Raw genomic sequence first — 27,504 nt, forward strand, 5'->3', positions numbered from 1 at the left:
AAAATTAGAATATGACATTAGCTTTATATTATCAAATAAGGTTATTCTATTATGCAGAACTCATTCAAGTTTCCTCTTACCTATAATCTACTTCTTCTATTAACAATCATCTGTTTGATCAGTTAGTTATAGCCAAAAAGTCATAGATGAGCCCTAACCTGCCATTTTCCTCCGTGACCTGCAGGCTCTTTGATACCCGGTACAGCATTCGGGAGAACGGACAGCTCCTCACCATCCTGAGTGTGGAAGACAGCGATGATGGCATCTACTGCTGCATAGCCAACAATGGTGTGGGAGGAGCTGCTGAGAGTTGTGGAGCCCTGCAAGTGAAGATGAGTGAGTGAGAAAGAGAAGCATCTATTGATTCTAAAGTTAACTTGGTCCACTTTGAAGCAGGCAGTAAATAGAGACTCCCTCATATCTGGAGGTTCAGCAGTGAGACAAGTTCAAGTTCAAAACACAAGCTTGAGGCAGTTAATGCGACCCCTCTTATTCCTGCCATCAACCACCGCCCTAAAGGCAAGCTTCTTAGTTCTCTATCCTCTCCATTTTCTTGCCTTTATGCAGCTTTTTATTTGCTCCACCCTGACTTCTCTCACCAGGGAAGCTCCCTCTAAAATCTTTACCCTGTGCCTTTAAAAGTGTTCCATTACAACCAAACATCCTTTTTTTTTTTTTGGTGAGGAAGATTGACCCATAGCTAACATCTGTTGCCAATCTTCCTCTTTTTGCTTTGAGGAAGATTATCTCTGAGCTAACATCCATGCCAGTCCTCCTCTATTTTGTATGTGGGTTGCTGCCACAGCATGTCTTGATGAGCAGTGTGCAGTGTGTATGCCCACACCCGGGATTCGAACTGGCAAACCCCGGGCCGCTGGAGTGGAGTGCTCAAACTTAACCACTGGGTCACCGGGCCAGCCACCAAACATCTTTTTTAACTTTAACCTCTTTGCAGGCACTTCTTCTACCCTTTTGCCTTATATCAAACTCAATTTTCTTGAGCAAATTTTCAAACTTGAGTGACTTTTCTCCTTAAATGAAAGCTGTTTATTTTTCCCCACTTCATGTCTACAAGGCTGACAAGTAGTCATGGCTGATCTCCTAGGCCTTCTTGCTGTTTTTAAACCATTGTATTTTGTATTCCTGAACAAAATCTTTCCTCTCATGAGGGCTTATGCCATTCTGACCATTCTCTCCTCTAACTCTGTTCATCAAGTCATCTACTCACTTCCAGGCACTACCTCATGTTTATCAAAGTCTCTGATTCCAGACTCACTGTCTTCTATCCACCACGACTCCTGCCGTTATCCTAAGGGATTTTAACAGCTGTGAAACAGAACCCCTAGCCACTTCATCCTTATAATTCCTTGACCTCCACAAGTCCAGTTACATTTGCCTTAACTCTTTATCAGCCTACTCGATCAATGACCTGTCAGCCCCAGGAAATAGACTGTATTTAAAAAACCTCCAGTATGTCACACTGTGATCATCAACACTTCTATTTCTAGTTCTGTCCGATGAAGGGAGCAGTTTCCTGCACTCACGATTTGCCTCCAAATAGAAGGCACAAACTCCATCTATCTCTTTCTCAGCTAAGAACAGTCTGGTTGTCTCACTCTCTCACAAAAATTCCCACTACAAACCATCACCAACATGGTCATGTTCTCTTTTCTTCTTTTTTCCACCCTCTCCTTAGGAAAGCTCTCCCTTTCATGTAGGTATACACTGGTGTGGCTCTTTTAGTTGTTAAAATTTTGCAATGCTTCTGCACTACTTGTTGAAGAGTTGCTTCCTGAGGCCCCTAAGGTCCCCACCTCCATTGTCACTCCAACTACCTTAGGATCTCCCCCAGGAGCTCCCTCCCCCAACTTCTTTATGGTCCATCAACTAAGGACTCAATGCTGGCATAGCAAGATACTCTCAGTATCTTGCTCCAGCAAGGTGACCAGTTCTCATGAGTCAGTGCTCATGGCTCCACCTGAATCAGGTTCCCTTAGTGTGGGGAATCCATGACTCCACATCAATACTCAATTCACTCCTAGTTTACTTTGTATTCAATTTCCCACAAGGGTTCCCCTCACCTCTCCTCCAAGAGGTGACTAAGACCTGTATTTCACTGAGAAGATAGAAGTTATTTGCTTTAACAAAGGTTTTCTGCCTAAGATATTATCTATGACTCATGTTTGCCATAGGGATCAGCACAGGGAACTCAACGAAAGGAATTGATAACACTCTCTTTGACTATGTCATAAGTATATCAACTCCTGATAAGTATATCAGCTGCTGGCTATATGACAACCCAACTCACAATTGAGGTGCCTGGCCATTATCTAAATGTAGGAATTCACTGTTGTTGATTAGAAGAAGAGCTGTATGCTTTAGATAGCAGGCAAAGTGACTAAGTTGATGTTTTCCAATAACCTATTTAAGCCTATCTTGTATTTTTGCTGCAATGTAGGATCATACCAACTCTATATGACAGTAAATTCCTCTATTAAATATCAATAGACCATGAGTCTTTGCAAATGCCACTTACAACCACCACCAAACCACCCCCTCCCACACACACACAATTAAAGTAGAAGGAAAAGAGTCATTATTGCATGCACTTTTCTGTCAAAGTAACAAATTGATTATGGCACATGACCTGAAAGAAATGAAATGCATCTTCTTCTCGGTAGTCTCTCCTGCAAAGACAGTCTTCTGTTTTGTATCTGTAATGTAAGATTACTACGGAAATAAATGTAGTTTGCATTATTTTATGAATGTTTTAAGTAGTAAAATAACTGGCATCCTGAACTTGTCAATTCTTCTATACATTGGATTTAATAACTTCTTCCTCTGAAAGTTTAACATTGGAGAATAAAATTGACATAAACTACTTGTTCTGAAAGAATTAAGTGTTTTACAGAACAGTAAATTACCCAAGTTTGCTTTGCAGAGTGCAGATACCCTAAATTGTATGACTAGAATTTCTCTGATTACTTATATAATAATATCTGATTTACTTTCTATGGGATAAATGTTTCTAATTTTTAACCATTAAATTTAATAGTCAATTTTAGATAGAAACTAAAGGGATAATAGGTCATAACTCAGAATTATATTAAAAATATAAATTTATATTAAAAATGTCTTTTCAAATGTTTTCATGTCTGTTGGTATGAATTAAATAATGAATTGTTTTGGTGACAGCTTATTTTAATCAACTTTTTAACTATTTTTAACACAAAAAATACTACAACTTCAAACTCCTGTTTCATGAATTTGTGTTTTCAAATAAGATACTAATAAAAGAGAGATAACCTAAACTTTTAAAAAATGATTTCTTTTGATATGCACTAAAAATTAACCTTAAAATTTGGAGAATTTTGTAATGTAACAAATTATTCTTAAAGTGAATATTTAGAATTAAATAGGAGGTTAGAAACTCTAAGTTTAGTACAGCCATATTGCCTTTTTAATTCTGAATTCTTATTTCCCTTTAGAACCTAAAATAACTCGTCCTCCCATAAATGTAAAGATAACAGAAGGATTAAAGGCAGTTCTACCATGTACTACAATGGGCAATCCCAAACCATCAGTGACGTGGATTAAGGGGGACCATGCACTCAGGGTAAGTGATTATTATGTTAAAACATGTATATACAACATGTTTTCAAATACAACAATCCTTTGTAAACTCAGTAACACGATTACAATTTTCCAGTATAAATGTTTTTCCATACATAATGTTTCAACCAAACTTAAATATTTCTGTTCCCATATACACAAACTGTAAGGCATTCCAGTTGGGGCTGGCTAAGGAAAAAAAGAGATGGGAACTAGTAGTCCTTTTTAGGGATAAAAAAGAGGCAGAGCAAAGCTAGAGTCTTTTTTGTTGGTTGGTTGGTTAGTCGAATCATTTATTTTTTAACATGGAATCTTTGAGACTTAAGGGATAAAAAAGATAGAACTAAAATCCAGGTCTTAGACTAGACAGTTTCTGGGAGGAGAGAGAGAGATGAGGTTTAAAAGAAAAAGAATGAGAACACTGGAGTGATGGTAGAACATGAAGATTCAAGACTGGTGAAGACACACGTTGACAGATACTTCAATCACAAAGAGTAGTCAAATTAAAAATGTATTATTCACCTGCCTATTTTGTACTGCTTTTATATCTTATGCCTACACTTATCAATAAATTATTACACTGTACCATCATTGCCTTTTTCCATCCTTGTGTCATCTCCTAACTGTGAACTCAATGAGGTCACAGATATTATGCTTTTGATCTTACGATGCTCAGAACATTCCATGGAGAATACATAGGTGTTGATATATGTCAATTAATTGAAAGGAAGTATAAAATTGATTAGCTTTGTTTTACATTAAATTTTTTATGGTAACCTATATAATTCTCTGGCTTTCCTTTGGCATAAATATTGGTGCTCTTCCTACAATAAAAATAAGTGTGGCTCTTTGTATGATACCGAATTTGGACTCCCAAAAAAGAAAATCAATGTAATATTTTCATTTCAAAGACCAGTTTTTGTATCATTAGTAGAATTTTCCAATTTTTTAAAGGACATATATTCCCCTAAGGATACCATTTGGATATGTAGTAAATATGGTAGTTAAAAGCAATGCTTTTAATCAACAGACTTGGGTGTGACTTGGGAAATGAAATAAGCCTTGGTGTCTATGTGTGATGAAAGGAAATAAAAATAAACTATATCTTATGGGATCATTGTTAAAATTAATTTAGGTAATCTTGTACTGTCTCATTTAATATTGTACGTTACACATAATAAATGGCAAATAAGTGTTTAAATGATATTTTTGATAACAGCGATGATGATGACGTGATGAGATATGGCAACTGTGTCCTTGATAAAGCCATGGATGTTTTAAAATTCTTGTCCGTATCCCTGGCAGGAAAATGCCCGCATTGCAGTTCTTGAATCTGGGAGTTTAAGGATTCATAATGTGCAAAAGGAAGATGCAGGACATTATCGATGTGTGGCAAAAAACAGCCTCGGGACGGCATATTCCAAATTGGTGAAGCTGGAAGTTGAGGGTAAGGAACTGCAGTGCTTCCCATTATCGTGTTATCAGAGGGCCTCACGTTCTACTGTGAAGGCTGCACTTCAGCTGGCAGAAACAGAGTGGTAGGTAGTCCCGTTCCCTCAACTGTTCCAGATACTAGACGCTGAGGTCAAAACTAGGAAAAGTCAAACTGAAAAGATAAAGAAATTTTCGCTAGTGTAATAGGTCTTACTCCATCCCACTCCATTGCCCACAATCACTGGTAATTTTGACCAAAACAGATAAACTCACTATAATACTAAAACAGTAGGACACCATTTTAGAACTTCTGCCTGGCTTGGAAAATTCTCCTTTGTTTATAAATTTGAAAACACTCATCCTATCTTTTACAGTGTATAGACGACTTTTTAAAAGATATCGAAAGAGAAAAAGCACCTTTTTTTTCAGATTGTATTCTATCACAAAGCTTGAGAAAAATAAAACACTGACCCAAAATGTATAACCAAAAATGGTCCTAGTTCTATGAGTTACAGTGTCAAAATAGTTTTCACTTTTTAAAATGTTCTTTTAAAGCTAACCAATGCAACAACTAGTTGTGGAAGATCTTCACTGGGAAATCAGAACTCAGATAGGGCTGGTTCTGTCCATTAGGTCATCGGATCCTTCTCGACCTAAAATTACATCACATTTTGCTTAAAAATAGAAAGTACCAGCATGCCTGTGCTAGCTAATCACACTAAGTACATAACTCTTCCCAGCTCTTCCTGTTACAAGCTGTAGAATTTACCTTTCTGGCTCTCAGTTTTCTCATCTGTAAAGTGGGGTTTGTTGTGAGTATTCAATGAGGTGAGGTGTTGATAGGTTTAGCAGAGTGTCTGGCTCTTTGTAAACATCAATAAATATTGACTATAAGAATAATTACCTATTTTTCTGCTTTTCTCTTATCTGATTGATAAAGCGATCAGACTATCGCCCACTGGCACAAATTGTAGTTCAATCAGGGAAGACTTCAAGGGTTCACCAGAGCTTACTTTGATTCCATCCTACTCCCATTAGGCCAAAATCTATCTTTTCCCATATCTCTTCCTTCTCAATCATACAGTTTTGTATTAGCTCCTTTAAGATTATTTTTATTTCCTAGCTAGACCTTCCACTCACAGCTTTAATGATCTCAATTTCAACATTTGCTTCTAGTTGAAGGAACATATTTTTATTATGTCGTTGCATCAATTGCTCATAAAATATCCATTAACTTTTCATGGGAAAGAATGAGGTTGGTGGGAATAGTACCTGTCAGATGTACAAAAGATGTATTTTCAGCATAGTTGCTATAATTTAATGTCTTCCAAGTTATCCATGCTATTTAAAGCTCAGTATGCGACAACCAGTTGATGTGAATTATTCAATGAAAAATAAATAAACATACAAACCCACTCAGACACATTGAAGATCTTCTTGGATTTAGTGTTTCCTTGAACTATATGTGGAATGATACAGAATTAATGTTATCAATTTGTATGTAATATCATAAAGATTCTCCTCTTCTAGAGCCTCTATATTATAATATATATCACTGATTGTTCAGGTCACTGTCATCAGATATTGAAATGATCTGCTTTAGTTTTGGCCTAAAGAAAATTATTACAAATCTCAATTAGTTGGAGTCCAATTACAATTGGTCTTGCCCTGCGATTTAATTTTGTATCACGCCTGTCAGTAAAACTGAATGTTGTCTTTCTTCCTAACATTTCAATGGTGATATTCATTGCTTTAACAGTTAATATGTGCTAGAGGCTTTATTAAACTAGCTGGTATTGAGAGCTCATAATATCCTCTAAAGTCACTCTAACAGTAGGTAAGATGATCATTTTAGCACACATGTCTGTTTCTACCCCATTCCAATCTCTGCTAAAGTAGCCAAGATACATGAAAATACGTGACATGCTTTGCACCGCTGCTGGTACATAACAACTATTTAATAAGTGGCATGAACTATAATTATTACTATTAGAACATAAAAATTGCAGCAAATCTGTCTTGGCTCTTAAAGCTCTGAAAGGTTGGCTTCCACTGAAAGAAATAGTTGAGGAATTTCCACAAGAGGAAATGTAGACATGATCTATTTAAAGGAAGGGCCAACTCAACCTACAACGCAGAACAGGCGAAAAAGCAACTGAGAAGCAATTGGAAGAACCCCCAAAGTGCCTACAAATGGCTGATAGCTTGGCAATGGTGAAGGGAGGATGAGGCTGGGTAGTAGTCAGTTGGGGTAGATAAGTATTTGTTACACATTGTGTCAGTAACTCTGTGAGCAAATTAGAAAGAGAACTCCAGAAGTGCCATTTGACGCTGGGCTACATTTCTCGCCCAAATGGGTATGCCAGGAAAAGACAGGGCTTTGTCTGCCACTGCCAGCTTCTAATGAGGATCGGCATGCCAGGCCATGGATTTGGTACAGCATGTTCACTAAATCTTAGCTGCCATAACAACTGTGAAAGAAAGACCTTTCAACACAGAAGTAAAACTCCCTTTCTAGAATGTCACCCTCAGGCTGCTGGATCTCTGGAATGGCCATGGAAAGATATTCTGCCCTTCTGTCTTGTCTTAAAAGGTTCAAACAGTGACACACAGCGTTACTGATGGAACCACCCAACTCAAGCATAGTCAAATATGGATGTCTTACTAAAAAGATGAACAATGGGATGGCTGACATTTTAAAATGCTAAATGCTTTACATGTATTATTTTATTTAATCCTCACTAACAGTCAGTGAGGAAGGCCCTATCATTGTGCCATTTTAGGAAACCGAGGGACAGAAGTGATAACTAGCTCACTCCAGGCCACAGAGATAGAAGTGTCTAAGAAATTCAGTAACGCTGAATGCCGTCTGTTCCATTAAAGAACAAGGTAATCATGGGTGACATTGTCAAGAGTAGTGTCAGAATGGGAATGAGGGAAGAAGCCAGAATCCTGCAAATGATGGGGAATGGGAGCTGGAAAAAAAAGAGGCTGTGAGTTTAGACAAATTTTTCAATAAATTTGGAAGAGAAAAGGGAAGAGGCAAAAAATTGAGCAGTAGCTAGAGTAATATGTGGCATATAGGTAGTGTTGCTTTGTAAGAATTCTCTTTCAAAAAGATCGAAATGTTTTTTAAAAAATTGAAAATGTTAAGAAGGAGCCCAGAGAGAAGGAAAGTTTGAACATACGAAAGAGAGGGGGACTATTCAAGGGAACATGGCACTTGAGGAGCAAAAGGGATGTATTCAGGGGACAAGTGGAGCAATAAACTTTATAGAGGGTGACCGCATGTCCCGGTTTGCCCAGGACAGTTCTGGTTTACACCTGTTATCCTGGAATAATTATTAATAGAGTTCTTCTTTTACTTCCAAAAGGATCCAGCCTTCGATGATAAATTATATGAGCACTCCACTTACACAGGAAGAGGAAACTTCCTTCCTGTGATAGGAAGAAAGGAGAAAAAGGGGGGCATTCCGGTATAAATGAGTTCATAAGTGTGGTGCATGGCATTTAAGAAAGGTCTGTTCTGATGGTCTCTATTTCCTCTAGGAAGCAGAAAGTAAGGTTATCTTCTGAAAATACTTCTGTAAAGGGGGGGAGGGGGGCGAAAGGGTGAGGAGAATGGAAAGGTTTTAAAATAGCTGTGGGGAATGGGAGAGATGACTGACAAGGGAAACTAGGATTGCCAGGCAACTTTAAGGTTTCAGTAGAGAAGGGGACTGTAAATATGGAGTGGCATCAATTTGCATAGTTGCAAGGTTTTATCCCCAAGATTGCTCAGCAGTGCAGGCATAAGTCCAGAAGAAGTAGAAAGCTAAATCCAAAGGCAAAATATAAGCATTGGAGTCTCGCCAGAAAGAAAAATAAGATGAAGGATTTGAGAATATTGCAAGAGAATGGTTGAAGTGATGGATCATGGAATCTTTATGTACCAAATACACAAACCTGAGATGAAACACTTACAGCTCCAGCCATATGACAGACAAGATAATGTGAAAATCTTCCTACTACAAATACCCAGAAATGCTGGGTTAGTTGTATAATTCATAAGAATAAAATGTAAATATCCAGAGGCTGGGAATAAATAGGAATTGAAAAAACAGAGCAAGAAGCTCATGAGCTGGTTCTGCACTGTCCTGGAGGTAGTGAAAGAAGTGCCTGTCTCTATAACCTAGAAGATGGGATTTAAGACTCTTCAAGGAACAGGAGACAGAGGTTGGCCCCCTGTGAAGTGGAGGTTAGCACTGAGACCCTTGTATAAAGCTGAGAATCACAGAGGTGAAAAGATGGGCCAGAAAAATTCCATCCACTGGCACAGAAAGACAGTGCAGAGAATTGTCTGTATTTTCATAAGAAGAAAAACCAAGTCTTCTTATGAATGAATATTTGACACTCAGGACTATATGTCATATAGGTTTCATTTTGAATTCATACTGCCAGCACCGCCATTGATACCAGGCCAAAAATTTAATAACAACAAAAAAGAAATACCTTACCCATGTTACATAAGATTTTCATAGATAAAGCCACCCTGAGGATGAATTCACAATGCAAAATTACAGCGTCCACAGGAAACAACCTGCCCTGAGTGAGAGTTAGTTGACACAATACGCAAAGGGATTAAAACCCCAGGAAATTCATTTAATAACACAATATAATGGAGATTCTAAAATAAATATGTTTAAACTAATTAAAGACACAAAAGGAGGAACACAAAAACAAAGAAAAATACACTAGGAAGAAGAAAGGCAGTTCAGGTAAAAAAAATTAAATATAATCTTAGTAAATGAAAAATATAATGATTGAAATTAAAATTCAATGGATGAGTAATGGTATCCTAGAGATAAAGAGATAATCCACACATTTGAAGTTAGCTCTTCAGAGTTTAGAATTCGGTGCAGAGAGACAAAAGAGATGAGAAATATGAAATTGAATTTCAGAAATAACTAAGGATATAAGTTACAGAGAGAATAGAGAAAATGTGAGAGGCTATACTCAAAAGTATAATGAATGAGAACTTGCCAAAACTGAAGAAAAACAAATCTTCAAGTATGAGAAGTGAGAGTCCCAATCAATAAATACAAAGAGCAGACAAAGAAATAATTTCACATCAGACGCATCATAATGAATACCAGAAACAAAAAGATGATTTTAAAATATTGAGGAAAAGCAGAGGTTCTTGCTTATGAAGGACAAGAATTAGAATGACAACAATGGAGAGGATATGGGGAAATCAGCATTTTCCTCTGTTCTTACAATTTGCTAAAGCCTAGTGGAGGTGGGTTTGTTTTAAAAAATAAAAATCAAACCTTAAAATGTGTATAGATTTGTCTCAATAATTTAACTTCTGATAATTTATCTAAAGGAATTATTTACACAAGTCTGTGTTCAAGATTATCACAAAGTTGTTTATCACAGCAAAAATTTTAAAAGAATTTAAATTTGCATTAATAGGAGACTGACAAAATATGCTATGAAATTCTATGCAGTCATTCAAAAGAATAAGATCGATCTCTATGTACTAACTTTTAAAGATATCCTCTATATTGGGCCAGCCCTGTGGCTGAGTAGTTAAGTTTGTGCGCTCTGCTTCAGTGGCCTGGAGTTTGCTGGTTCAGATCCTGGGCACAGACCTACACAATGCTCATCAAGCCATGCTGTGGCAGCATCCCTCATAGAAGAAATAGAATGACTTACAACTGGGATATACAACCATATACTGGCACTTTGGGGAGAAAAAATAAGAAGATTGGCAACAGATGTTAGCTAAGGGCCAATCCTCCTCACCAAAAAGCATTAAAAAAAAGTCCTCCATACATGTGACTTGGGTGTGTTTCCCATCGCCGAGACTCAGTTTCCTCATCTCTAAAATAGGGGTAAAAACAGCACCTATCTCTTAGGGTGTTGCAATGATTAGATGAATTAATATAGGCAAACAGTAAACACTATACAATTATTTGCTGTTTTTATTATTATTTATTACATTTATTTACTAAGTTCATATATAGTGCTTACCATGTGTAAGGTACTTTCCATTTCTTTATGAATATTAACTCATTACAAATGTTAATGTGTTAATAAGTGAAAAAGTGAGTTAACAGTATGCTATATTATATATTAAGTATACCGAACTGTTAATAGTCATCATCTCTGCCTATAGGAGTATATGGGGAGGTTAACTTCTTCTATCATATACTTTATATAGTTCTATACTTTTTGAACTTTTATGAAGAGACAATTATAATTAGAAAGAATCAATACATACATTTATGTTTTGGGAAAAATTATTTCTTCTAAATATTGAACTATTTTGATAAAGTAGCATCAACCTTTCTGTTTATTGGCTTGATATATTATTTTTGCAATTTTCTTCCTCCATTCTGCCCTAGAACAGAATCAGAGATGAAAAAAGTTTTGTCAAAGGCAGTTGATCTCTACGTTGATTAGAAATTTACAACACTTGGCTATTGGCTGGAGAATGTTGGGGGTGGGTCCTGATGAACAGAACGTGTAACTTGCTATTTCCTTAGGAAGGAATCAGTCCACAAAGACAGCAAGCTTGAGGCCTGTGAGAGGAAGTAAGGGAGCCACCTAAACAGAGCAGGAAGTGAAGGGATTCAGAGAGCGGCAGCTGCTGGTGGATTCTTTCCCCCTTTGACTCTTCTTTCTTGCTTATGGGTAGAAACCTGGAATTTGATTCTCTAATGGCTTGGAGGATCCAACACTAAAATTTGATTTGGGTTCTGATTTCTCAATGAACATTTTCTACACTTGGTTGGGTGTTAATTGATTCAAAGGTAAAATAAAGGTAAGTTCCCATAGAAAAGTGAAGCTCTGCTAGGTGAGAATAATATAGGTATACTGATTTGACATTGGCAGGGAAGCCTCTGTGGTTTCCCAAATTCCGTAGTCACCTGGAATGCAGAAAAGAGCCATCAGTCTCACAACTCTGGAGGCTCTTCCTTTGGAAATCTTAACCCCTGAATCAGGTACCTCTGTGACAATGGGCCTTAGGATGGGCTTCATAGTGGGATGTGATGAGGGCCAGAGAGATCTCCATATCACATTTCATAGGTTCTAAGATGTTCATTTTTTCATATTTTACCATATCTGGGATGCATCTCAGAGTCATCAGTTTCATATAATCACGATTGACTGATTTTTTTGTTTCTTTGTTGTGCATTTTAATATCTCTGAAATTGAGACTTGTCTTAAAGGCAATCACATCTGGCTTGTGGCTTCTGCCCTCTAGCTAAGATCATTCCATCGCTGTCTCCAAATGTGAGAACAAATATACAATGATAAAGATAAATCAATCATATTGGCTTATAAAGATTTCCTTATATTTAACTAGAAATATAACTTCTGCTTGAGATCATTTCTACTTAGTTCCTCACAGAGGTGAAAACATCGTTTTCGGTCTTCCATATAGCCTTTTCCTCCCCAACAATTATATTTGCTGCCTATTAAGTTTTGTTGGGTTGAAAAGAGAGACAAAGTGACTTTTCAGTGCCCTGTAGAAAGAATTCTCTTCTAAGTCAAAAGACAGTCTTGTCTGTTTCTCCAATCTGCTTCATATTCTCATTTAGGTATGGTGCATATCCAAAGAATGGTCCATACTGTTTCTATTATGTATCTTTACTGAAACAGTTTTCTCCTGAGTACTCTAAAGGATAGGAAGATAGACCCTTGGTGGCAGAGCGAAACGACAATGCAATGTGCTGATGTGAGTAGTAGGGCTGGAGTTTTCAAGGAGATCCTGCCATCCTGTGGCTTTAGATAACCTCTGAAGTGCAAGATTCTGATTTTACTTTCCTGTTTTTGACCAGAGGCATATTCTCCCTTTAAAAAATGGGTTTAATAAATACTGCGACACAGAAATTAAACACTTTTAATATGATCATGTAATTCTTCTTGCTATTATAGCCAGAGAGGTCATTGTTAAGAGTTTTTTCATTATTGGAGAAGATCTATTTAAAAGTTCACAAATATCTAACCTTTTTATATTTCCCTTATATTCTTACATATTTCGCTTATATTCATTGACTCAACTGTTATGAAATAAGTTATTTATTTGGAACTGAGTGTGGACCATATTATTGTGAATATCACATTCAGATGAATCCTGCTTTGTGTATAGAAACTGTTTGAGTGTAGAATACTTGAGACTCAAATTAAAATAGATGGATGTTGGAGTGTAGTCGGCTCCCTGTTGATTGCATTTTCTATTACCTTGTTTATCGTTGGAGCCTTAAGACATTAAGGAAAAGACTGGGCAGAAGTGAAGCTGGAACCGAGGGAAGGTTCTCAGTCATCCATCACCAGTGGGAAGAGGTGGCTTGGCACCAGTGCAAAGTTGGAAATGAGAGCCTAGAAGCAGACCAAGAAAAAGAACAAAGCCCTTCTAGGTAGAGGCTTATTGTAGGCTTGCCTAATGTTTAAACAACTCCTCATTTGCAGGAGGTCTCCAAAGCAGAGCCGTGTCTCATCACTTGGGAGAGCCGTATTGGGGAGTAAGGACAGAAGGTGAGCCATTTGGCAAGTTCAAGCGACCTCAGTGCCTCAGTCTGCATCACTTGTCATGGCACTTGAGTGCTGTCAGGCCATTTCTCCGCAGTCCAAAAAGCTTCACCTCCTATCCTTAGGGCTGACCTTGTCTATCAGAGGCTTTTTGGGGTTTTTTGAAGATTTTTTTGCAGACATATGTAGTAAATAAGACAAGTAGAATTCCGAAAGACCAAAATAAATCATTTTATGCACAAAAAATATATGCATGTGATGATATATCCATATGATGTCCCAGAGGCAAATGTCAATAGATCTAACTATAAGAGATCAGCACTGTTTTCAAAAACATTAGACTTCTGGCTGCGTTCTTTCCTAGAGATCAGATTTCCTTATTGCATCTAGAAAAGTGGAACTCATGTAATGTTTACACAACATTTGATTTGCTTTTTCCTTTGTTTATGCTGCAGCTCTTAATATGACAAATGCCACAGAGAGAGGTATTTAAAACCCCAATGTGTGCTGTGCTCTCAGTTTGCAGTTTTAATAAAATTTGCAGTGGTCCTGTTCCCGGCATCAATTCTACTTGTTTGATGCCACTAACAGGTTTGATTTGCTGTCATGAGTACATTGTGTATTTTAAAACCAAACAAAAGAAAACAACATAAACCTTTGATATCCCTGGGGCTATCCTGGGGAAAATTAAGTCTGCATGATTAATAGAGTGCATGCTCTAAAAGAAGAGTTTGACCCCTTGATTCTGACTTAGGGGATATTATGTTGCATTCTCATTTAAAAAGTTCTGTAGTGCTTTCAAGAAACAATGGTCAAGTGGTCCTTCAATGGAAGAATTAATTGTCAGTAACGTTCTCTAAAGAATTAATTGTCAGTAACGTTCTCTAAGGAGAAAAAAAGTTATATAATGATTATAGCACTGAACAGATAATACTTCAAGTTAAAGCTGAGTTAGGCTCTCTTTAATGGCAGCTTAGAAGAAAAATGTGCTTCCAAGATTTGTCTTAAATTGTTAAGATAATTGAATTGTTCAGTATAATGTTGACATTATTTGAAATGAAAAGTTATTGTGACCTGAAGTATGCATACTTTAGAGTAAGCTTTCATTTCCAATTTTTAGGTATTAAAATGAGATGCACAATCTCAAACATACATACACAAAAACGGAAAAGTTCTTTCTCTTTAATGCATTCATTCAGCCAACAAAGATTCATTGAGTGATACGCCAGGTACTGTGCGAGACAGAGAAGGCCATCCCTTCACTGGGCTTAATTTCAAAATGTCAGTATTTCGAATCACGCAACATATCACAGAAAGCTATTAGAACGCTACGGCAATATGGAATTTGAATAACATTACATTCAGTTATTTCCTTCAGAAATCAAATATATGACTTTCAAGCTTTAATTAGTATATTAATTTCCGTAAATGTTAAATATACGAGGCATGACTTGGAGGGAACTTAATGCACTGGCTAATTACATGGGCTCTAGACTCTTGAGAAAACTGCATGGGCTCTAAAGTCTAGAGTCAACTTTCTGAGTTCAAATCCTGGCTTCACCACTCACCACCTGTGTAATTTCAGATAGGTTACTCTGTCTCTTTGTGCCTCAGTTTCCTCATCTGTAAAGTGAGGTTAACAGTACTCTCTACCTCATAAGTTGTGGAAGGATAAACTTAGCTAATATATTTAAAGCTCTTACAAGAGTGCTTGGCATGGGGTGTCACTCAAATAACAGTTACCAATGTTAGCTCTAGGGCTAATGTAACTTCTGTGCAACAGAAGCAATCATTTCAATACTTGTGAAGACAATCACAGCTCTTTAGTCCACGTGTCATCTTTATCTTTGAGGTAGAAGCAATAAAGTTCAATGGCAAAAACTAAATTTTTATTTAATACAGAGTTAATTTTTATTAACTTGGGTCCTGTCAGAAGAGTAATCATAAACTTTAAATCTGGAGCGGGCCCTCAAAGCCATATCACTCAATCTCTTATTTTGCAGATAAGGAAACTTGAGACCAGAAAAATCATTACTTCCCCCAAGTTAGCAAGGAGCTTGGATGTCTTGATTCCAAGGCCATGACAGCTTCCGTTGCCCCATTCTTGAGTCTTTTCTTTCTCTATATTTATGCTGCGTAGATCAGTACTCTGGAGCATTCACATGCTTTAGCACCACACAGACCTGGGTGTTAATCCTGACTCTGTCACTTACTAGTTATGTGAGGTTGGATAATTTATTTAACCTCTGCAAGTCTATTTCCTCATTTGTGAAATAGGGGCAATATTACCTAGAGCACAGAGTTCTTAAAATGGGCTAAGATAGCATATATCCAGTGTCTAAGTGGTAGCTCTTTGATTAACATCGTCTATTGTTGGCATTGTTGTCTGTTGTTTACATCGTTATAAAGCTGGATGACTTCTACCCAGAGAATATTGCTAGTTAGTCTTCTCAAATTTCATAAATAGATTGTCAACATTACCAACTGCTCCTCTTGTTTCCAAAGAACATAAATCTGCGCTCAATCAGCAACGCTTTGTACCTGCATTCTTGGTACTTGTTAGAGATTATAACTTTGGTTTGGCCCCTCTGTGACAAGTGATGCAAAGAAGCTTCTCTAAGGAGCTGTATGAAGATGTGCCTTTCCTGGCAAACTGGAAAGGAGCTGTTTACAGTCAACCTGTCCAAAAAAAATAGTATAACAGCATAAAATCCCAGACAACCTTAGTGCGTATCCTGTTTGCCAAAAATCTTGCTGAAAATATTGATCATTCCATCGCTCACTGCTCCAAAGTAAATCTCAAGTGAGAAATTGCTTTAAAAATCTAGTGCTTGGGGGAAAAAATGGTCTCTCCTGAGAAACTGGCATTTGTTTTCCTTCCTGTACTAAGAATTACGTACTTTATTTTCTTTTACCTTATTATTTGCCCTGCCTGACGTGTATCTCAGAATCCAATTTGAAGCTTAGTTATAGTATCTGTTACACTAAACCAACCAGAAGTCTCCTTTTCCCTGATACTAATGTGCTGTTATTTCATTTAATTTATGGACATATAATTGAATATATCCACTTCAAAACCTCTATGGAAAGAGATGGAAATAACTAAGTTGATGGATTAAAAGAATTCTTCCTCCAAGGTAGTGGTTCTCAAACACTAGCAACTGTGCAGATCTTATTAAAAGGCATAGCTCCAGGGTGCATTCCCCAGAGATTCAGATTTGACAGGTCTGTGTTAGGGCCATTTACTAATTTCCTAAATGATCCTTGTGCAGGTAGTCTATGAACCACACTTTGAGAAACATTGACTTAAAGATTTCTACTTGGAATATCTATTCCAGATGAAACTTAAAACCTAAGGAGAAAGCTTATCCACAATTAGTAGGATAAATGTTAGGATCACTTCAAGTTTACTCATTTGTTGAGTGTCTACTATATTCCATGTAAGGAGGCAACTCCTAAGAATATAGAGATAAATAATATGTGATTTATTTCTTGAAAAGTTTTCAAATTTAGTGAGGAAGATGGGCATGCAAGCAAGTAATTACAATAATTAAAGTTCAATGTATTTGCGATGGTAGAAGTTTGGGTGGGATACATACACAGGACAGGGGAGATAGTGAGGGGTCAGGGAAAGCTTCAGAGAGGTGAGGTCCAACAGGGCTTTAATTGATAAATAGCTGCCCATGGTGCAGATCATCTCACAGTGAAGGAGAAAAAGGAAAAAGAGGGTAAAAATGCTGACACTGACTCAAAACCAAGGAGCAAATGGCGGACTAGGGAGTTTGGGACAGTACCTATTGCTGGTGCCATAAAAACCAGAATGAGCTGTGATTTAACTCATGGACAACACTGAGATGGTACTCTATAATGTCCTTTCTTAGATGTAATTTTTAAATGGGTATATATCAACTATCTCATCACCATTGGAACCTACAGTTTGGAGGCCTTGGCCCTATTTGGGTATCCAGAATTCTATCTCAAAGGCTATAGAAATGTTCCTAATCCAAGACACTTTAGACAAGTGGGATACTATGGTGTCATTTAAGAGTAAGGTTATGGCTCCTATTTCTTTTTCCAGCTAAAATTTGTAGTTAGCTAAAAAATTCTGGTTTTTAATAAACTTTAGCTTGTTTGATGGTGGTCAGAGCTCGGTTATCTTTCTTTTCATGAGATTAGTTCAAAAATGTTATTTAAAAGTAAACTAAGATTTTGATTAATGTACTATAGTTATCTAAGATGCTGACATTAGAGGAAGTTGAGTGAAGGGTACGTGGAAACTCTATACTGTCTCTGAAACTCTTCTGTAAATCTAAAATTATTTCAAAATAAGGACATTTTAAAAGGGTAAACTAAAAAAGGCTTCTGTCCTAGTAATTAATCAGTTTAGCATCTCCTCCCATTAAAACCAGAGAATGAATTTTTTTTAAGGAATGAAAAAGTGAATCAGAACTTAAGTCTAACTATTTGATTGGCTTATGGTTAAATTCCTAATATATTTTCAGAACCATTTTAACAAAAATATTCTTAACAGTTGTACTATCTACATCTAGGACTGAAATAAAAACAAGCTAACTTCCTGTGGCTCTTGTCTGATTTATTTGGTAAACACTTCATGCTTATTGTCATTATTCATCGTCCATATTTACAAGCCAGGAAAATGTTATAATCCTAAAGGCCACAGAAATGTTCCCAACTCAAGCCACTTTAGAGAATCATGATGTCACGGAGGCAAGCCTGACTTTGAGGACTTGGAGAAGAGTGCCTGTTTGTGAGGGTGCTGACTATGTCTTCTAAAGGAGCTTGCTTTCGGATTCCTTCCGAGATGAAGCCACAGTGGATAAACCTCCTCATGTATTGCTCTGCTTCAAAGGGGACAGAAATGTAAACAGTGGCAACACACCAGGATCGGGTTTCTTTGCTTTAGCTCCCAAGAAGTCAGGGGAAAAAAACCAAGTATTTACTCAGGTTTATCATTATTAATGTCAGGTTTTCTTCTAACGATTGGAAAACAAAAGAAGAATCTGTTCAGAAACAAAGTACCACAGAGCCTCAATCTGATTACTTTTCAACCACTCTGGGCCCTTTTTTTTTTCAAGTAAAAATTAAAGCAATTAAAATGACTGTTTTTGTTCTTTGTAGTACTTGTCTTCTTATAGGCACCTCTGACTCAATAATTCTTAAAATACACCGCTAGATGAGACAAATGTAGCCTATTGAAGAACGGATTCAAACAATCTAGTATTGATAAGCATCTATGTTTTAATAAGAGCCTGAAGAATGTATTTTTCTTTCTACAGAGTGATTCTTCCCTTCTCAGATAATTGAATTGAAGATTGGATTTAAGCACATTCTTTTAACACCTAGGGAAAGGGTACTCATCATGATCAATATCTGGGATGCAGCCAGCTGAGGCAGGCTGAAATTAAAAATTAAGTTAAAAAGAAGATAAAATTTAAAAACTGTCTCCCTTGGGAGCCAGTTGGAAGAACAGCTTTCATGAGTCAGGAAGATACTCTGGAGATAGAAATAGCTCTGAAAAAAGGAAAAAAAGAAAAACCCAGAAGATCTGGCTTCAGAATTAGCCTCCAATACTTTCTAGCTGTGTGTTAGTTGCTATGTTAACCACTTTGTACAAATCATTTCACTTCATCTTCTCCATAATTCTAACAGTTTGGAGTTGATACCTACCTTTTTTGTGTGAAGAAACTGAAGTTCAGAGAGGTTGAGCAATAGCCCAGATAAATAGCTAACAAGCAGTAGAGTGAGGATTCAAACCCAGATCCACCTGCCTGGCTTGTGATAAAGGAATTATACATAACTGTAAGGAAACAAATCTATTAATAGGATTTTGATTTCTCAATTTCTGAGTATATCCTTAGAAAGAGCATAGAATGGTGTTCCTAGAGTAACAGAAGGTTAGAGATTTCTTTAAGATATTGCCTATGAAAAAAAGTTATAAACAATGCCATCCTACAAAGAGCAAGCAAGGTGCTATTTCAGCCTTGGTTGAGACTTCAACTCTAGGTAGCCAAATTCCTATTATCTTCTTAGTTCTGCTCACTCTCGTAGTCAAAAGAATGGAAACCATTCCACAGAGCCTGTTCTCTCTTCTGGTTTTGTTTTTTTCTCTCCACAAGGTCTACATGACCTTTATGATTTTACTAAATGTATTCCTTTTGTTTACCAGGGGACTTTGATGGCTTTCCCTCTTTCTATAAAACAATACATTTCCCCTCCAAATTCCTTCTCTAATCAACTAATACAGCAAATTGAGTAGGAAAGATTTATTTGATCTTTCTTAGAAACAAACCATATTCACATATATACACATTTACATTCAAAATTGGGGAGACAGATCTTAATAAGAGCAAGAATAAAAATATGTTGGATATTCACGACTTTCAATGGAATCAATAACCTAACTGTATTATTAAATGACTGTAAATAAAAACTTATGCAAACTGATATTCATAGAAGTAGATTATTTAGAAAGAGTCTTCATATTCTTTGAATTTGCTAGACTCTATGTGTATGTTAGTTCCAGTTCCAGGTACCACAAGGTAAAAGGGTAAGTTAAGATAAGACGGTAAAATAAGTTCAAAAGAGAGCAATCAGGATGGTGAACTGGGGCTAGCAACGTTGGAAAAATGAGAATATTTGATGGATTTTTTTTCATTTTTGTCCATAAGTGAGGACTAGGTCTTGTGGGTGGTAATTATAAGGACACTGATTTTGTTTGATTTAGAACTTTTTTTTTTAACAGAGTTTTAAAAAATGGGTTGCTATGATAATGCTGAGTTCCCCATGAATCAAAGTATTCAAGAAAATGATGGATATACTATTTAACTTGGATGTTGATTATATCTCAGATTATTCCAATAAGAGATGTCTCTGATTCCCTATTCTAAATGTCCTACTGAGCAAGGAAAATGTGTCACTAATCCAACTCTTTTTTTTTTAAGTATTTTCTTTATTCTACAAGAGACTGTGCTGGACTTTAGGGAGTAAAACACAACAAAAGCCAAGTATGATATTCTGTTCCCTCTCCTGCCCCTCAAAGAAGATTACAAATCAATTTGGAAGACTGATGCATTTCACATAAAGCAGTTAAATGAGAATTTAGCAAATAAATAGGAATAGAGACCATGAAGCAGAATATTTAAAAATTGATAAGTGTTTAAACAATAATTTCAGAAGTCAAGAGGGATCACAGTAGGCTAGGCAAGCAGGATACACAAAAAACTAGGACTACAGTTTGACCTTGAAATGATGAACAGTTTCATATACTGAACGAGTGTATTCAAGCTTAAATAGGTTTTGCAGATTATTCTTGCACAATTTTCTCTAATTTAAAGCAACCTTAATTGTGTGTGCATGTGTGTGACTGTGTGTACATGTGTGTGTATCTTAACACACAAGCATATATACAGATGTATGTACAAAGATGTATATATGTATTTGTTCATAGAACGAGATTTTGATAGTCTATATATGAAAATGTAATTTCTGGTAGAACTTCTAAGCCTCCTCCTAGGAAAATGGCAAATTTTAGACATTCTTTCGTCTCTTGAGTTGATTCTAGATATCTGCAGTGGAAGAAATGGGTGCATTCTTTCAAATCTTCACATCGCTTCCAATTCTAAACAAATCAAGCAAAACAAACAATCGTAACAACAATAACAGCAAAGTGAAAAACAGCAAAGGAAAATGAGCATTGTCCTCTGAGTATAATTTGAGGTACAGTCCAGTGAAAGATCACTGGAGCAAAATTGAAAGGAGACTCAGAATTTACCTGCACTTACCCCAGAACTCTAAAAAGAGTAGTGTGAGAGAAGAAAATGATGAGTGAGTAAGACTCTCAGAACTTACTGAGTTCCTTCAACTGTAGTGGAATAAGATTTTGGAGATACAGCAGGCCGGGAATAAAGACACTTCACATCCCCCTAAGAGTCCCAAGCTCATCACAGCCACTCATAAATGAATATATGCCTGAGGAAAAATAAATAGGATGTTTTTTCCCCAAGCATAATTGTGTTGAGGAACTGGAAAGACATGCCCAGCCCAAAGGCATCCAAATGCAATTTTTCAGTCCTAATCTGGCCCAACTATGGGCCTTCATTTATTTATTTCTTCTGATTAATATCTGTGTTACAGAGAATCTCTGGAGTTTCAAGTGCGACCTGTTTCAAGTATGAAAAGAGCTCCTATTTATCCAATACCTATGCTTTGTCAGGCACATTAGAGATGTTGTAAAGGACGATTTCTTTGTTTAGAGGCACGTTTGACAGACAATCTCTACATCTCCTTTAACCTCAAATGTATTCAATTTAGAAATTTTAGGTAGTCTTTGACTTTGATACTTAAAAAATATTTTTAAAAAGCATGTACCGCTGACTTGGTTAGTAGAGGTAGGGAAAATTCAGACAGAGTAAAATCTACATTGGAAATGATAAGTTCACTGAAATTTAAGAGGATTGGGTGCTAAATGTAAAAATGAGGCTTTCTCACCATGGTACTAGAATAGAAGATGATGTCTGAAAACTGGAGTGGTATTTCCGGCCCTGCACCTGCTGCAAATCTCTGAGTCTCAGATTCCTTGCCTGGAAAATGGGCTGAATAAAATCAATTATATACAATCACAGGCATACAGTGAGGGGTAAAAGAGAGAATGTACAATATGTATGAAAATATCCATAATCTGTGAAAAACTATGAAAATGTATCCTTATCGTTAAAAGTAGTTAACAAGAGTCTTGCTATTTTATGCTATAAACAAATATTGCAGTTGCTCATCACTAATTCAAAGAAAGGTCTAAACTGACATAAACAAGTAAAACTTCGGGAAAGAAAAACAGAGCTCCATGTGGGATCTACACCTGCTACGGTTACATTAAACATTACGGAACAGTTGACTTGGTGTTGTCTCTTTTCTAAGATGTTTTAAAATTTGTAGATTCCCAATTCTGTATACCTAATTTAGACATTTTCACATTTTTCTCTGTAGTTTGCTTTCCTAGTAGTTTTGTAGACGATAATGATTTGCTCCTCTCTGCTCTGTGAGCAGCCTCTAGGAGTTGATACAGAGAAAAGAATCTCTGTTGGTGGTAGGCTCTGTTCTACAGAAACCCCCTAATCCTCTGTTTACCACAACATGAGTCTATTGCCATAGAAATGATAGCTGAGATCCCAGATTCAACATCACTGACTTCACAGCAAGGCCTCCTAAGAGGAGAAGCCAAACTAACAAAGGGAAATAGAATTTATCAGAATAGTAGGCAGTCTGTTGCCTCCAAAGAAAGGACGATTGTCAACATTAAAATAAAAATGCATGAATGAGCTATGTTGTTGGGTATGATGCAGTTTATTTTCTGTGTAGTACTGTCTGACTAAAAGTAAGACCTTGAAATTTTATGTCGTTTAATAGTTTGCTTTTAAAAGGTCAGCAGTTTCCCTTGACTGCATTTGTTTCTTATTGAAATGAGAAACAAACAGATTCTAATTAATCTTGTTGCACAACTGGTGTTTCTGTGGTCGAAGAGTTCCCTTCTCATGACATGTTGTTCTTGTTTGTGTGTTTATTATGTTTGTTTGGTCTTGTTTCTATTAATAGAAGAAAGTGAACTTGAGCAAGATACTAAAGGTATTTCTTTTTCTTTCTGCACTGCTTCCTTTTAAATGTGTGGGTCTATTCAATTGTTTATTTTTGTTAACCTTATAAATGACTCTAAGTGCCATTATTTTGTTAAGAAATAAAAAAGGACGTGTGGGGAATATTAAGTCACAGCATTTAACAGTTATTAGATGGGCTGCTTTATTATATAAAAAGTATATTTTATAAACTTATTGACCATTTGCTTTTATTAAGAAAAGACTGAGTCAACAGAATTGTTTAGCCTTGCTATTCTAAACTCTGAAAATGCAAACAAAATGAAATGACATAATTCAGTATGAGAATATAAATCTCATACAGATTGGAATAGAAAGTTACCCTCTGACTGAAAGCTTTTTTCTGGGGGTAGGAGGAGGTACAATTTTTGGAGAAATGCAAAAAAGTCACAGGACCAGCTTAGGTTTTTATTGTTATTACTTCAAGAGGAAAAGAAGTATTATGCAATTGCTCCAAACCAAACCAAATGAATCAAAATTAAGTTAAATTTATTTGCACACAGACATATATATTTAGTGGAAATGTTTAAAGGAAAGTGGCTGGAAATCAAATTTGTTTGGGAGAAACTCCACTGTGGGACAAGAATTTTCCTTCAAAGAAAGCAACTTTCATCCTGATTAAGACTCAAACTTTGTGCTGTTCTAAGCTAAACTTCGATATTTGGGGGTGAAATTCACAGGTTCTCATACAATACAGCCTGACTCTAGGAACAAACCTTAGGCTGGTAATTATTTGAAACAGCACTTCCTCATAGTATCTCAAATAAGGCATCTGAGATGTTTTCTTATTTCTAAATATCAGGCTGCTTATAACTAAACTTAGATAAAATCATTTCACCTGCTCCTGTGTGGTTTTCTTTTTTTTTAGTTTTTGTTTGTTTTCAATTTACTCCTATCAGTTATTGCTGGTTTGAATCAAGTAACCTAAAAAACCTCTTTAGGGGAAGCTAGAAAATAATAAAGAAAGAAAAGAACAAAAGAAAATAAAATCCATGTGAGCACATTGTGTCCTCTGAAATAATTGCTCAGAAACAGAATTTATAAGGGACTTAAGTACTGTATTCCTCTGGTCCTACTCTCTTACCAAGAAAAGAGAGCTAATTCATCTCAAGCCAAACTACTCATTAATTTCAGGACTTAATTTGGGCCCCCTGCCTGTTGTATTTTCCATTACACCACCAGTGCAATTTCAGAGTGAATAATGGCTCTATCTCCTTATTACAAATTCAAATTACCCCTTAAAATGACAATCAGTACTAAAACTGATTATGTATCTGAAAGTGCTTTGAAAAATGGGGAGAGAAAGAGGAGAGAGGGAGAGAGGGAGAGACAGAGAAAGAGAGAGAGAGAGAATGAGAATATAATACGGTTATGTCATAAAGGACTTTGGAATCACTGGCTGCGTAAGCCCTATTTTGTTTTTTTTGTTTGTTTGTTTGTTTGTTTTAAAGATTTTATTTTTTCCTTTTTCTCCCCAAAGCCCCCCGGTACATAGTTGTATATTCTTCGTTGTGGGTTCTTCTGGTTGTGGTATGTGGGACGCTGCCTCAGCGTGGTTTGATGAGCAGTGCCATGTCCGCGCCCAGGATTCGAACCAACGAAACACTGGGCCGCCTGCAGCGGAGCGCGCGAACTTAACCACTCGGCCACGGGGCCAGCCCCTCTATTTTGAATATACGATTCTTAACCTGCAGTTAGCACTATAAAGTTGCCCAAGAGAAATTAAAGCCCAAAACTCATGAATAGATCTTGTGAGAGAAAAACCAGGGATAAATAGATTGCCTGTGTCTATTTTCCATGGTGCAGATGAACAAGAACTTGCCTGCCCACAGGAAAGTGAGTGGAAAAGAGCTCACAGTGAATTGCAGAATGATGGATGAGACTATATACAGAAAGAGGACTTGGACAATTTTTTCATTAAAAATACAAATCAAAATAGTTGTAAACATTTTCCAAATTACTGGGTAGTTTCATATCCCTTCAATTAAGCCACTTGTTTTTGTTAAAAAAAACCCCACTTTTATACTTTCTTTTATGCACATAATATACAAAATAGGGATATTCAAAATGCACATTTTATTTGATATGAAACGTATCACATTACTTTTTAAATTGATGACCTAGAATGTATTTTCAGTTTGTGGCTGCCACTAAAATAATGGAAGTTTATTATTAGGCTGGTGGTCTAGTGGTTAAGATCCCACCCTCTCACTGCTGCGATCTGAGCTCGTATCCCAGTCAGGGAACCACACCACCCGCCACCCAGCTGCTGGTTGTCATACTGTGGTGGCTGTGTGTTGCTGTGATGCTGAAAGCTGTGCCACCGGTATTTTGAATACCAGCAGGGTCACCCATGGTGGACAGGTCTCAGCAGAGCTTCCAGACTAGACAGACTAGGAAGAAGGATGTGGCCACTCACTTCTGAAAAAATTGGCCATGAAAACCCTTTGAATAGCAGCACAGCACTGTCTGATACAGTGCCGGGAGGTGAGAGGATGGTGCAAAAAGACCAGGCAGGGCTCCGCTCTGCTGTCTGTGGAGTCACTAGGAGTCAGAATCGACTCTACGGCACTAACAACAACAATTCTTGGACTATGTCCAAGTTTATTATTACAGGTGTGTTATTATCCATGGAGGCTAACCTGGCATTTATTTTTAATTGCAACTGGCTTTATTGTTTTCAATGTTTGGTAAATGTGGTGGAATTTTTTTCACCACCCCTTCACCTTTCATGTTTGGAACTGGTAACAAATACAGATAGGTATAAAAATATTAGCTTTATTGCTGCTAATGCTGGATGGAAAAACAAAGCTTTCTATTCCTTCATCAAAGAATTAGACTAACATCACATCTGTTTCCTCATCCTCCTCAGCCCCTCCCCACTCTTCCACCTTCAACCTGAGTTGTAGGATGGAGAAGCCCTGACCTGGGGTCTTACCTACTGCACATTAGTCCCATACTCATCTTGTTTGCAGGGTAGCTGGGAGAATGATGGCTCAGAAAGGGCTTAGATACTCATAACATATACAAATCTCTTTCTCCAATCTCACCAATAAGAGGAGTTACTCGTTAATTCATTTATTCCTTCAGCAAATATTTATTGAGTTCCTACCATGTACCATGCAGTATTCTGGATCTATTTTTCTCTCGATCAAGCTATCATTTGTCTGTCAATCTATCTATCAATCAGCCTGGGTTAATGAAGAAAGCAAGCTCTGCCCTTGTGATGCTTGCATTCCAGGGAGAGAGACGGCTAAAAACAAATCAATAGTTATGAGATGGTGATTAAGTGCAATGAAGAAACATAAATAAGGGTAAGAGGGATGGGTCGAGAAAGCATCAAGAGAAGGAGACACTGGAGTCGAAACCCAAAAAACTTTTGCAAGCTTCTTTGAGGGAGGGAGTCAGGCAGGGAGGGTGGAAGCTATCTTTTCATACCGAAAAAGGGGGCAAGTTTCTATTTTATCTTTTGGCAAGAATGTGGAAGTGCAGGAGAACCCAGCTTCCCTTTAATTCTTGGCCTTTTTTTCTCTTAACTCACTAGACTTGACAATGAAACCTGTGGTCAGCTAAGGGTATGTGTGTCCTCTTGGAGGAGGAGACCGCAGTCTGTCAGCACAGTCTCACGTTCAAGAAGCCGCTATGAAGCAATGTCAATTATGCTCCTTTAAGACCCTTCTGTGCCCCGCTGGACCTTCCGGAAGGTTCTGATATGGGACAGAGCAGTATATTAATTAAATTCACTCTGAGCCACGTTGAATTCTAGAATGATAATTGACTCTATTTCATTTACCATCTCACATTATGCTTAACTGTATTGTGCAATAGAAATCAACAGAGGTTTTGCAACGAGCCCAAGTGATATTCCAAATAATGTAATATATCAGTCAAAAGAAAATAAAAAGCTATAAATTAGAACAAAATAAACCCTCCCTTATTACTAAATTTCCAGGAAGAATTTAAAGTCCCTAACTGAAAACTCTTGCCGTAACAAATCAAGGCAGAAAAAACCCCTAGATTTCATTCTTCTCCAATTTCTTATTCTTCTCGTCTTCAGCCAGAAGGCCCTCATTCAGGTTCAAGGACGTAGTCAGTGTTATCTTCAGCACCTGCTGTCTACACTTGTCCAGCACTCATAGGATTGAAATAATCCCACTCCCAATCTCTCAAGGATCCTGCTTTTTTCAGATTCTTGGAGGCACTGGAACCCACAAGATGACCACTACAGTAGTCTCACATTCAAAAAATTTAGGATACAACAGTGTAGCTCCAA

At 37.0% G+C, this 27,504-nt stretch overlaps 1 protein-coding gene across 9 annotated transcripts in view; it reads left to right on the forward strand.

Moving 5' to 3' along the window:
* MUSK (muscle associated receptor tyrosine kinase) overlaps positions 1 to 27,504 on the forward strand; it is a 116,542-nt gene that overhangs the window by 32,206 nt on the left and 56,832 nt on the right. For 4 of the 9 annotated variants that reach the window (XM_046644929.1, XM_046645007.1, XM_046644845.1 and 1 more), the window contains 6 exons: positions 185 to 336; positions 3,489 to 3,616; positions 4,918 to 5,059; positions 13,507 to 13,572; positions 14,022 to 14,051; positions 23,176 to 23,205. In XM_046644929.1, coding sequence (XP_046500885.1) covers positions 185 to 336; positions 3,489 to 3,616; positions 4,918 to 5,059; positions 13,507 to 13,572; positions 14,022 to 14,051; positions 23,176 to 23,205 — 548 coding nt within the window. The remainder of the gene's footprint in view (positions 1 to 184; positions 337 to 3,488; positions 3,617 to 4,917; positions 5,060 to 13,506; positions 13,573 to 14,021; positions 14,052 to 23,175; positions 23,206 to 27,504) is intronic. The other 5 variants (XM_046645367.1, XM_046645453.1, XM_046645053.1 and 2 more) reach the window with 4 other exon arrangements.

This window comes from Equus quagga, chromosome 1, assembly GCF_021613505.1.
Source record: "Equus quagga isolate Etosha38 chromosome 1, UCLA_HA_Equagga_1.0, whole genome shotgun sequence".
NCBI classification, from domain to species: domain Eukaryota; kingdom Metazoa; phylum Chordata; class Mammalia; order Perissodactyla; family Equidae; genus Equus; species Equus quagga.